General features: G+C 42.9%; 1 protein-coding gene across 2 annotated transcripts in view; it reads left to right on the top strand.

Annotated features, from left to right (window-relative positions):
- LOC109423650 (cytotoxic granule associated RNA binding protein TIA1) overlaps positions 1-12,259 on the top strand; it is a 775,397-nt gene extending 763,138 nt beyond the window's left edge. For both annotated transcript variants that reach the window (XM_029867668.2, XM_029867667.2), the window contains 4 exons: positions 8,046-8,238; positions 8,302-8,625; positions 8,705-8,852; positions 11,725-12,259. In XM_029867668.2, the coding sequence (XP_029723528.1) occupies positions 8,046-8,238; positions 8,302-8,625; positions 8,705-8,852; positions 11,725-11,766 (707 nt within the window). In that variant the 3' untranslated portion in view covers positions 11,767-12,259. The remainder of the gene's footprint in view (positions 1-8,045; positions 8,239-8,301; positions 8,626-8,704; positions 8,853-11,724) is intronic.
- The last annotated feature ends 1,097 nt before the right edge of the window (positions 12,260-13,356 follow it).

Raw genomic sequence — 13,356 nt, 5'->3', positions numbered from 1 at the left:
GAATTCCATCGAATTCCTGGAAGGAATTCCAACAAATTCCTGGAAGGAATTCCAACAAATTCCTGGAAGGAATTCCAACAAATTCCTGGAAGGAATTCCAACAAATTCCTGGAAGGAATTCCAACGAGTTCCTGGAAGGAATTCCATCGAATTCCTGGAAGGAATTCCAACGAATTCCTGGAAGGAATTCCCACGAATTTCTGGAAGAAATTCCCACGAATTCCTGGAAGGATGACAAGATGATAGTATTATAGGATGATAGGATGATAGGATGATGAGATGATAGGATAGTGGGCAGATAGGAAGATAGGAACACATGAGGATAGGAAGATAGAAAGATAGAAGGATAGGATGATAGGAAGATAGGAAGATATAAAAAAGAAAATGAATAACAAACAAAATAAGGAAAACAGCTGAGCAAAACAGAATATAAAAAGACTCTTTGTACCAACACGTTATCCATTTACCGTGGAATGACCACCCAACCATGCGACTGTATGCTGATGTGTTTGCATGTGGACAACTATTCATTGGGGTGAAATTTCGGCATCCGTGTCCTCCGGAAAATGTGCGCTTGTTCCGGAGCAAGCCTTTGGGACAAGCACCGAGAGTGAGTAGCAGAGAACTAGAAAAAAAAACTAGAACCTACAAAACCCCGTCGGCGTTGTTTGGGAAAATTTATTAGAAAAATCAAGTGTTCCCTGGTTTCGAGTTTGATGCAATCGTTTTATTTGAACGCTGCTAGACACGGAAGCTCCCTCACCGAAAGTGGCAGCATAGGAGAAAAACAGCAGGAACCGCCTCTTCTTCCGTAAATGGCAGAAACAGAAGCAGCAGCACAGTCAGGCAATCCCATTCCCTCTCCCTCCTTCCCGTTTCTCTCAACCCAGCTCGTTCCCATCGTATAAATTAAAATCCACATCCATCGTCTCCGGGGTTTCTCCTACTTCTTCGGCTCGAAAACTATAAAACTCCAATATATACACGTTTACCCTGAAATATAAATTTCTCAAACAAAGAGAATGAGAGGAGAAAAAAACTAATTCTGACATTATTTATGTTACCCACGCCTTTTTGCAGTAGAGCTTTAATGCTTGAGTTGAATCCAACACCACACATTCACAAAAAAAAAACCTAGAAAAAAAAATGCCTAGAAAAATCCGTAGACCTATTTACCTGCGCGCGGCCAGAATATGCTTTATGTAAGTTTTACGGTGCATGTTACCGCTGAAATTAATTATAATTATTTCCTCCACTCTACGTTTCTTCTCTCCGGTTTATACTCTGCTGTGCTTTAACTATGTTTTACACTTTGCTACTGCCGCAACCCAGCCCCGTGTTTGCTACAAACTACCGTTTTTTTTCACTATCATATTTATTTTCACTACTATGCCTAGAATTGATTTCCACACGCTAGCCGAGCCCCCACCCGAATAAGTTACCCCGGTCGTGCAGCTTTTGGCCTCCCTCTTTCTGGCTCAGTACCTACAGTGACACAGAGTTGCAATGGAATCGCCACGTCCAGGGTCCTACACAATCTGCACGAAATGGAGTATTGATTAGAATTTAGGATTTGTGGAATCACAATTCCCAGTAGGACTCTGGACTTTTCGAACTAGGGTACACATCACACATCACTACACATAGGCACATAAAATAACACCAACTTCAGTGAGATTAAATCGAAATCAGGGAATCTCATCGTGTATATATCCACCTCCCTTTGACTTTAAAATCATTAATCACCTCTCAATGTATATATTCTAGGACCCTCTCGATGTTTCTTTGTCTTTCATAATAATAAATAAAACTCTATGAAATCGTATTGTGTGTATAATAAGCATGTGTCATAATATGTTGTACCTTATCCTATACTAAGAATCCTTACCTGTTCCATGGATTAATTTACAAAGTTTTGCTTTATAACTAACAAACTATTGAAAGAAAAGTCATTTGGCACAACTTATATAAGATAAAAACTGTGTATATGTTGAGTTGCATCACTGCAACTGTAATAAAATAAATGCCAAATGCTCGAAATACTGACCATATAAACAACCGCGTGTCTAACAGCTGCTTTATAAAGTACAAAAAAATCTAAACGCCTATAACACTGAGAAACGGAGAAAGATCTCAGCTAATAACAGTGGGAGTGCTCATCGAACACAAAGTTGAAAAGCAGGTTTTGTCCCAATTGGAAGGCAACACCATAACTGAGAAATACTTTGACATTTGTGTAATATGAACATCACTCCAAATGGTGAGACACAACGATCGCCATGTCATAGAATTACGGTCGCCATGCGGTCGGATTTATAACTTCTTTAAAAACAACTCCCCAATCTGTCTTCGGTTCTAAGCCCTCCAACATCATATGAATGCATTTGACTATAAGTTTCTAACAGCAAGTGAGAACGTATCAGAATTTTGATGAGAAATATTAAAAAAAAAAACAATTATTCCACCTGGCGGTAATGGTGCCTTTCTGGAGTCTTCATAAACCTTTTCAACAATTTTTATTTGTTTTATAAAAAACCCTTTTCACGGAACAAGTAATCATATCGTTTTACTGGCTTCTGCTTTGTTTGATATTCTGTAACATCATCCCACGCACACCATGTTTGTCCGTATGAAACGACTTGCGGTATTATAAGATTTTTCATCGATTTATCATATCGATGAACTCCGCAAAAAATTCGTTAACCATGCTTAAGGTTACAAAAATTAACGCAATATGATAGTTACTCTAGCTTCCTTCAAGATCTAAGTTAAAAATTTCCATGAATAACTCCGGGTATGCTTGCACAAAAGTCTATGTTTAAGAAGAGTTTCTCTGCAGATTCTCGAAAATGACTGCTCCAAATCGCATTTTTTTTTTTTCAAATGATTCCATGAAATTTATTATCATGAATTTCACCAGGCATTCTTATATGACTTTCTACAAAAATTCTGTGATGATTATTAAAGGAATATTTTTGGTAAAATTTCATTCTAAACATTTATTTACTGCGAAAACTCCACAATTGTTCCTTAAAGGGTTTATCGATAGAAATTTCCAGAGATTTTTCCAAGATTATTTCTTAGGACCTCTGAGTATTGTATAATATTTTGAACGCACATTTCCAAATAAAACTTTCGAAAGAAAATTAGAAAAAAATAATAAGTTTCTCAGATGGCATTGTAGTAACAGAAAAGAAAATTGCAGATAGAATTTCTAAAGATACTCCTGCAGGGTTCTCACGTGGGATTTCTGAAGCAGTAGAATTACCCGGATATTTGTTTGGATGTAATTTCAAGATAAACTCCTAGAGAAAAGAATCCACATAAGATCCCTCCAACAGCTATTGAAAGTGCATACTTTTGGAGCAATTCCCGAGAGAACTCTCGGTGAAATTTCCAGGCATAAATATTTCTCGCAAAATTCCTGGAGATTCTCCGGAGGAATTATCAAAGCTACTTTAAGAACGCCTCAGGAATGTACACTAAAACAATTGTTGGAGGAGCCTAAGGAGGACTTTCCGAAAGTTCTCCTGAAGGACGTCACGAATGAATTCTGATGGAGCACTTGACAAAATTCCCGAATATACTTTGAAAGAAATATCCATCTGAAATTTTCGAAGGTACTTCGAAAGAAATTTCCATATGAAATCCCCGAAGGAAATGTCAGAAGATTTCCCAGAGAAACTTTCAGAAGAATTTTTGGAGGAACTTTTGTAAGAAATCTCGTGAGATCTTCCAGAAAAACTCTCAGAAGAACTGTTGGTAGAATTCCCGGAACAAATTTTGAAGAAAGTCCCGGAGAAATTATTGAAAAAAAGTCTGGGTAAATTCCCGGAAAAACCCCCTGATGATTTCTCACAGGGGCTTCTGGTAAAATTTTTGGAGGAACTTCCGAATAATTTCTCCTGAGAACTGTCAGAAATAGTTTTCTGAGAATTTATCAGAAGAGTTCCCAGAGATATTTCTGAAATAGTTGCCGAACAAATTTCCCGTTTAATTTCCAGAAGAATTCTAGGAAAAAAAATCAATGAGAGTTCCCAAGTGAGCTTTTGAAAAAAAATCAGAATAAACTTTTGGAAATTTCGGAAGAATTGGCAATGGTACTTCCGGAAAAAAAATTAAAGAAACGTTTGTTAGAATTTCCAGAGAATCTTCTCTAAGAATGCTCGGAGAAACTTTGGTGAGATTGCCTGGAGGAGTTTTCGAAAGAATTCCCGAAAGACCGTATGCTCCAATTACTGGAAGAGCTTTCAGAAAAAAAAACTCTGAAGGAGCTCCTGGGAGGAGGAATTTCTGCAAATTTCTCTTAGAAGAATTCTTTGAGAAATTTTTGGAAAAAAATCTCTGAGGAATTTCTGGAGGAATCCCTGAGAAATAACCGATGAATCTTCTAAAAGAGATTCCAGTAGAACTTTTAGAGGTATTCCAGTTGAACTCCTAGACCAATTCGAAGTGGAACTCATTCTCTCCCAGTGAAACATCTGAAAGAATTCCCGGCGGAATTCTGGAGTATTTTAGAACGAAATTTCTTATAATACTCTTTTTTGTATTTCAATAATATGTACTACCAAATACCCGGAACTGCTAGTTTCCTCCGGAGTCCCACGGTTATTTCCATTATCATGAGCTATCTACAGGAACCTACAGTCAACCTTCAATTACAGAGGACAAATTCCTCTACCTTGCAAACATCGTCCAAAGAACATGCGTTATTTGATATTTAAAACAAACATAGGTGGAACTGAACGAAATTTTTCCTACTTTCGGCATTTCAATGTTCTAGAACGGCTTTAAATTTGGACCAAAAAAAATGGATTCCGCAGAAAACTACCCAAGAGTTTCCGCTTCTCCCAGATTTGTGTAATTTTCTTAAAATTTACAAAAAAAAAACAAACTTGATTCACACCACTTTTTAATCAACATGTAGACCATCGGCCCTCATTGTCTGTTGTTACTGCGCCTTTTGTTGAACAGGCGGACCATACCTGCCAGCCAGCAGCTTGGAGGAGCACGAAATAAAGTTTGGAAAGCTGTGCTCTGGACAAATGACGGAAAATTTAAAAGTATTAAATTATTAAAAAAAAAACACGAAAAAAATCTTAAATAAAATCAGAAGGAAGATTTTATAACGGAATTCTTGGAGCAGTTTTCGAAGGAATCTAAAAATAATTGTGAATTACCCCTTGGAGGAATCTCTAAAGGAATTCTAGAAAGCAATTTTCAACGAAATTCAGGGAAAGGTATCATAGGATTTTTTTTGGGAGATTTTGGAGGGGTAATTAGGAAAAAAATTCAAGTACTTCATGAAGAATGCGCTTGATGAATTCCTGTACGATATTTTTAGGAAGAGTTCTGAGGGAAACTTAAAAGAAATTTCTGATATTTTGAAAGAATCCATGGTGAAATTTCTAAATAAGACTATGGAGGGTTTTGTAGAGAAATCCTTGGAGTAATTTCTTGGGGAATTTCCGAAGAAAACTCTGGAGAAACTTTAAAAAAAATGAAGAAGGTGTTTCTTAAGAATTTTAGAGCATTTTAAGCATGTAAAGAATATAAATGCCAAAAAACTAATTAGAGAATTTATGCAAATCTTTGATGTATTTTTAAAGCAATTCTTTCATAAGGAAATCTTTAAAGAAAACTATGGAGGAATTTCTAACTAAATTATTGTAAGATTTTACAAAGAATTCCTGGAAAATTTTTGGAAATAATTTTTGGAGGAACTATTAAAGTAGAACTTGGAAGCTTTTTTTTAAAGAATATTGTTTGAAGGAATCGAAAAATCGATGGAGGAATTTTTGGCGGAATCTTTGATAGATTGTCCAAAAAATCTGGAGAAATTCCATAAGGAGTATCTGAAGGATTTTTCAACGGAATCCGCAGTGGGATTTCTGAGGCAATCTATGGAAGGTTTTCTAAAGGAATTCTTAAAGAAATTTCTGATGGAATCTCCAGAGAATTTTCTTGGCAGAGTTTCTGATGTCAACCTTGGAGGATTTTACGTGAATTCTCTGAGGAAATTCTCAAAGAATTACTGACGATAATTCTCGAATGCATGAAAGAACCCCTGGATGAAATTATTAAGGATTCCATAGAAGATTTTCGAATAATTTACTTGGAGAAATCTCTGGAGGAATCTTCAGATTAATTTCAGAAGTTTTAAGTTTCCCAAGACTAAGAAGCCACTTCGAAATAGATTTCAACGACAATTGATCGCATCAACAGTAAAACTATTCAAGAATCTCTGGGTGCAGCTTCATGACTCCGTACAATGCATGGACCTGGGTATTTTAAATTACAGCAGACGTTAAACCATCTTTTTTGGAAAATATTTATAGAAAAACAACATTCATTTAAAGAATGCAATTGTTTTTAAGATTTCCTATGGAAAGCTTTTAAAAGTAAGGAATTTAAAATAAACTTTTTGTTTGTTAAAAAATCCTGTAAATGTTGTAAAGATTCATTGAAGGTACTCCTGAGCAGCTCCCGGAGAAACTTCGTATGGAATTTTCCGTTGGGGAATCCTAAACGAATTCTCAGAACAACTCCTGCAAGGATTTTCAGAAGAATGGCTAGCAAAATTCTCAGAGTGTTAGACAAAAAATCAAGGAGGCCAACTAGAAGGAACTTCTGGAAAATAAAAACAGAAGAATCACCACAAGAATACCCTGAATTTCACCGTGAAACTCCTGGAAGAGCTCTTGGAGCAACTTGTGAAATAATTCCCAAAGGAACTACTAAAATAATATGAGGAGGAACGGTTGGTCGAGTAGTGAGAAAACATCCTGATGAAAATGCAGAGGAAGTCCCAAAAAAATATCTGCAGACATTCGTGAAGTCATTCCTTCAGCACTCCAAAGAGGAACCCCGCTGGTATATCTAGGAGGTCTCATGGCAGAATATCTGTATTATTCCCATAAAAACATCAGGAAGGAATTCCTGATAGAGCTTTCAGGGGCAAAATCCTGTAAGAATTTCCGAGATTCTTTTGGTAAATTTCTCGGAAGAATTTCTAGAAAAACGCATTCCCGGAGGAATACCGACAACAATTGCCGGAGAAATCACTGGAAAAATATTGAAGGAGCGACTGCTGGATGCATTCGTAGAAGATTGGTCAAAATCCAGAGGAATTGTTTTTGGATTTATACTAAGAAATATAGGAAGAACTGCTGGTAGGAATCTTAGGCGACCTCTGGGTAAAAGTCTTGAGGAATTTTTGATAGAATTTTTTGAAGCACTCGTGAAAGAAACCTCTGAAAGGATTTCTTAAGGAACACTTGCAGGAATTTCCGATGGGACTCCTGGAAGAACTCCCAGCAGAACTTCCAGCAAAACAACCAATAGAAATCCTAAAAAAAATGCCAAAGGAATCTCTACTAGTATTCCTGGAAAAATGTCTCAGTGGAACTCTTTCCTCCATAAGAAACTCGTGGAATTATTTCCTGAATAACTAAATTCTGGCTGAAAGAGTGGAAACTGTTACAAAATCAGTATAAAATGGAGCCAACAACGTTATTGAACTACATCTTTTCACAAAACCTTCTTTAATGCCCCAATCTAGAACTCTTAAAAAATATCTTAAGTTCAACCAGATTCTGTGGATTTATTAAAGGTTCTTTATGATATTTAAATTATAACTGAATGTATTGCTGAACTTAAAAGGCGATATCACAGAATACTTAATCCCCACGAATGAAAATTTAGTTCGCTCTTTTCCATTCCTCGAGCCATACCGGCATGATTGTAAAATATGTTTCTAAACATTTGCTAGATTTTTTGAATAATTTTACAAATAAAGAGAATCCCTCAGAAATGATCATGTACAAGTATTCCGCAATAGAGCGATAAACAAGATTGTGTGTAATATTGTACTGATTTTTTCTGAAGTAATAGTAAATCTTAATTCATTTATTAAAACTAATTTTTCGGCTAATACATTTTCTACTTTTTCTCATTCATATATCAAAACTTTTATCCAATTTAACTCTTCTTTGATCAAGAGCTTCTAATGCAACGATAAAATATCGCTTTGCTTCTCGTTACAGTGAACGCCAAGCCGCTCACCTTCGACGAGGTCTACAACCAGAGCAGTCCGACCAACTGTACCGTGTACTGCGGAGGCGTCGGTGGCACCCTGGCCGGTGGACTGAGCGAGGAAATCCTGCAGAAGACGTTCTCCCCGTTCGGCACCATCCAGGAGATCCGCGTCTTCAAGGACAAGGGATACGCTTTCGTGAGGTGAGTACTAAGCCAAGAATTGACCAGGTGACGTTTCTCTGATCTGATTACGCATTTTGGCAGATTCTCCACCAAGGAAGCCGCCACCCATGCCATCGTCGCCGTACACAACTCGGAAATCAACGCTCAAACCGTGAAATGCTCCTGGGGTAAGGAGAGTGGCGATCCGAACAATGCCCCGTCACTTGCGAGCCAGGCGCTCAGCCAGGCCGGATTCCCCTTCAACACTGCGTACGGTCAACAGGTCGCCGGCTACTGGTATCCACCGGCTCCGACCTACCCGACAACGCCAGCCCCGGCCGCCGCTCCGCTACAGAGCCAGTTCCTCCAGGGAATGCAGGGCTACACGTACGGACAGTTCGCCGGCTACCAGCAGGGTTATATGGGGTAAGTTCTAAGCGGAGGGTCCTGTCAGCCAAAAGTAATACTAATTGTCTAGGGATTCTTCGTTCGACCCTTGTTACAGAATGGGCATGCAGCTGCCAGGAGCCTGGCCCGGTGTTCCGACTCAGGCGCAGATTCCTGCCACCGCTCAGCAGCTGGCACAGGCCGGCGTTGGTGGAGCCCTCCCGCAAGCAGCCGGTGTGGTCGCCTATCCGATGCAGCAATTCCAGGTGAGCTCGCCGCTGCACGCCCCGCTCGTCGGTTTCTAGTGCGAGTTTTCTTAATCGCGCTGCTTGGCTTTTTCGACATGTTCAAAAATGCTTCTAGTGTATGATTTGAAGTGAAGTCTTGCAGACTATTGTGGTTCACCTTATGAGTTAACATTACACGCACAGCCGCACAAACATATATGGCACACTATTGTTTTATTACTTAGTTCTACGAATATCAATAAGATCACTAATTTTGGCTTTTAAGCGGATGACCACGAACAAAGATTTGTAATTCATCAAGAGGTTCTTCGTATCCAACGGGATTCGAACCTTAAAATTTCCATACCTTCAATCAAGGAGACCTTGGGCCAGAGTTTCCAGGAACCCGAGCCAGAAGTCCTCCGGACTTCGAGGGGTTCGAGCCAGAAGTGCTCCGAACTTTGGAGCAACAGTTTTCCGGGCTTCAAGCTAGAAGTCCTCCGGGCTTCGAGCCGGAAGTCCTCCAGGCTTCGAGCCGAGAAGTCCTCCGGGCTTCGAGCCGAGAAGTCCTCCGGGCTTCGAGCCGAGAAGTCCTCCGGGCTTCGAGCCGAGAAGTCCTCCGGGCTTCGAGCCGAGAAGTCCTCCGGGCTTCGAGCCGAGAAGTCCTCCGGGCTTCGAGCCGAGAAGTCCTCCGGGCTTCGAGCCGAGAAGTCCTCCGGGCTTCGAGCCGAGAAGTCCTCCGGGCTTCGAGCCGAGAAGTCCTCCGGGCTTCGAGCCGAGAAGTCCTCCGGGCTTCGAGCCGAGAAGTCCTCCGGGCTTCGAGCCGAGAAGTCCTCCGGGCTTCGAGCCGAGAAGTCCTCCGGGCTTCGAGCCGAGAAGTCCTCCGGGCTTCGAGCCGAGAAGTCCTCCGGGCTTCGAGCCGAGAAGTCCTCCGGGCTTCGAACCGGAAGTCCTCCGGGCTTCGAGCCGGAAGTCCTCCGGGCTTCGAGCCGGTAGTCCTTCGGGCTTCGAGCCGGAAGTCCTCCGAGCTTCGAGCCGGAAGTCCTCCGGACTTCGAGACAAAAATTCTTTGATACTTCTGGCTACGAGCCCTGAAAAATTGATACCGCTTATGATTGGTCAGCTATAAGAAATGTTTACTATGCATGCTTGGCTTCGAGCCGAGAAGTCCTCCGGGCTTCGAGCCGAGAAGTCCTCCGGGCTTTGAGCCGAGAAGTCCTCTGGGCTTCGAGCCGGAAGTCCTCCGGGCTCCGAGCCCAGAAGTCCCACGGGCTTCGAGCCCAGAAGTCCCATGGGCTTCGAGCCCAGAAGTCCCACAAGCTTCGAGCCCAGAAGTCCCACGGGCTTCGAGCCGGAAGTCCTCCGGGCTTCGAGCCCCGGAAGTTCTCCGGCCTTCGAGCCCCGGAAGTCCTCCGGGCTTCGAGCCGGAAGTCCTCCGGGCTTCGAGCCGGAAGTCCTCCGGGCTTCGAGCCGGAAGTCCTCCGGGCTTCGAGCCGGAAGTCCTCCGGGCTTCAAGCCGGAAGTCCTCCGGGCTTCAAGCCGGAAGTCCTCCGGGCTTCGCGCAGGAAGTCCTCCGGGCTTCGCGCAGGAAGTCCTCCGGGCTTCGCGCAGGAAGTCCTCCGGGCTTCGCGCAGGAAGTCCTCCGGGCTTCGCGCAGGAAGTCCTCCGGGCTTCGCGCAGGAAGTCCTCCGGGCTTCGCGCAGGAAGTCCTCCGGGCTTCGCGCAGGAAGTCCTCCGGGCTTCGCGCAGGAAGTCCTCCGGGCTTCGCGCAGGAAGTCCTCCGGGCTTCGCGCAGGAAGTCCTCCGGGCTTCGCGCAGGAAGTCCTCCGGGCTTCGCGCAGGAAGTCCTCCGGGCTTCGCGCAGGAAGTCCTCCGGGCTTCGCGCAGGAAGTCCTCCGGGCTTCGCGCAGGAAGTCCTCCGGGCTTCGCGCAGGAAGTCCTCCGGGCTTCGCGCAGGAAGTCCTCCGGGCTTCGCGCAGGAAGTCCTCCGGGCTTCGCGCAGGAAGTCCTCCGGGCTTCGCGCAGGAAGTCCTCCGGGCTTCGCGCAGGAAGTCCTCCGGGCTTCGCGCAGGAAGTCCTCCGGGCTTCGCGCAGCAAGTCCTCCGGGCTTCGCGCAGCAAGTCCTCCGGGCTTCGCGCAGCAAGTCCTCCGGGCTTCGCGCAGCAAGTCCTCCGGGCTTCGCGCAGCAAGTCCTCCGGGCTTCGCGCAGCAAGTCCTCCGGGCTTCGCGCAGCAAGTCCTCCGGGCTTCGCGCAGCAAGTCCTCCGGGCTACGCGCAGGAAGTCCTCCGGGCTTCGCGCAGGAAGTCCTCCGGGCTTCGCGCAGGAAGTCCTCCGGGCTTCGCGCAGCAAGTCCTCCGGGCTTCGCGCAGCAAGTCCTCCGGGCTTTGCGCAGGAAGTCCTCCGGGCTTCGCGCAGGAAGTCCTCCGGGCTTCGCGCAGGAAGTCCTCCGGGCTTCGCGCAGGAAGTCCTCCGGGCTTCGCGCAGGAAGTCCTCCGGGCTTCGCGCAGGAAGTCCTCCGGGCTTCGCGCAGGAAGTCCTCCGGGCTTCGCGCAGGAAGTCCTCCGGGCTTCGCGCAGGAAGTCCTCCGGGCTTCGCGCAGGAAGTCCTCCGGGCTTCGCGCAGGAAATCCTCCAGACTTCGAGACAAAAATTCTTTGAGCCAGGAGTAACACGAGCCCTGACAAATTGATACCGCTTATGATTGGTCAGCTATTAAAAATGTTTACTATGCAATGCATGCTTGTAAATTATTGATTTTGTAATCCAAGTAATTCACTACACTGAAACAAAATGATACCTAACACATCGTTAAACGCATCGTCAAAAGATAATAAACTAATCCATTATTGTTCGCCTCTTGTTTTCTCTCCCTTCTCTTTCGGATTCCCCAACATGATTCTTATACTTCCAGTTAGCTGACGATGAATGGCTAGCGCCAAGCCTTCTAGTGTAGCTCCCTTGATGGCCATCGTCACTGTGCGGCTGTGCGGTGCCACAGCACAAGTAGAGCTCCCCTTCCGTTTTGATTCCGCAGAAGAAGAAGAAAAACCCCCAGTCTCTCCCAAAACGAAAACCAAATTCCGTGTACCATCACAAATTTGGCACGGCCATCACAGGCGCGCGGTGGAAGGATCACAGATACCAAACAGCAAACAAATAAACAAACAATGAAACAAAGCTCCTCAGTGCTGAGTCCACAGAGAGAGGGCACCACTCTAGTTTTATCTCCCCATTTCCGGTCGAAAGTCCGAGCGAAAATGGTCAAAGTAGGCGCGTTGAAGCAAGCGACGAAGTTGAAGCGAATTGTGAAAACAAAACTTAAAGTATTACACTTACACTGAAGGAAAAAGTTTGGTGATTGTACCAAGAAAAAAATAACAAAAAAAAAATAAAAACACAAACACACACAAGGCATATAAGAAAATTGACATAATTGGTAAGACATACCCTTAGATAGTAACAATGAAAGAAGCGTTAATGGCGTTTGTAAATATTGGAAAAATAAATATTGGAATTAAATGCGATGAAAAAGGCGGGAAACCTGCTGAAATCAGCTATGAGGGAGGGTGAATTGTAGGTCAGTGTAAGTCAAGCAGCAATTGAAAAAAATACTCACACATACTAGAAACACATGCAGCTCTGAATCGTCCAGTGAAGTGAAAGAGAGTCAACCCAAATCAAACCAAACCCCTCGAAAGCGCACTTTTCGAAGAATTTGTTTGTATCCGCAATACAGCTGACAGAATGGAGGCCATCTCACGATCACACAAAGTATTAGAACTGTTAATTTCCAGACTTACGTGTTTTTCGAGTCGCTCTATTTTCGGAGATTTTTTATAACGAAATCAAAAGTAAAGATACGAAAGTGTTGTTTATCAATATGATTATTTTGAACCAGTACGATGATTGTTGATGAATCGAATGACAAAACCACAGTGCAAAACACCGTATTTTAATACAATCAATAGTTTTTCTTTTTGGATTCTATTTTTTCTATTTACTTTTTTGACAATGAAGACAACCAAACGTAGAAACAGATTGCAGTACATCCGGTTTTAGCGAATAGAAAGGAGTAAGACATCACCAATGTATGAGAATTGAGCCAGAATATCGCTCGCTCCACACTTGCACATAAATATGATACACTCTTATACATATACAAGAACAAACAACATAGATAGGGATTATTTTAAAAGAAGTACACGTAAAAGGGAGAAATATGCAAACAATACAAATTTACAGAATTGAAAAGGCAAATCAGTTGGGCCCTCTATCTTTAATCGCATAAACCACAAACCAGCAAACCTAGTTACACATACAACAATAGCTGAAGGCAAACTTTGCAGCAAACACTACTTTATTTAAGGAATTGGGTCTCCGAGTGGATTGCCCCCTGAAAACAACCAAACCACAATGTTAGTGAGTAGACAAAGTATTAAAACAAACCATCTTAAACGAACAAGCAAGCAAGTAAACCTTAACCAATAAAACAAAATCAAACAAAACCAACATTTACCACATTAACACACAAACACACCCATGC

The sequence above is a fragment of the Aedes albopictus genome, chromosome 1 (genome assembly GCF_035046485.1).
Source record: "Aedes albopictus strain Foshan chromosome 1, AalbF5, whole genome shotgun sequence".
In the NCBI taxonomy this organism is placed as follows: domain Eukaryota; kingdom Metazoa; phylum Arthropoda; class Insecta; order Diptera; family Culicidae; genus Aedes; species Aedes albopictus.
This window is presented reverse-complemented; position numbering and strand designations above follow the sequence as displayed.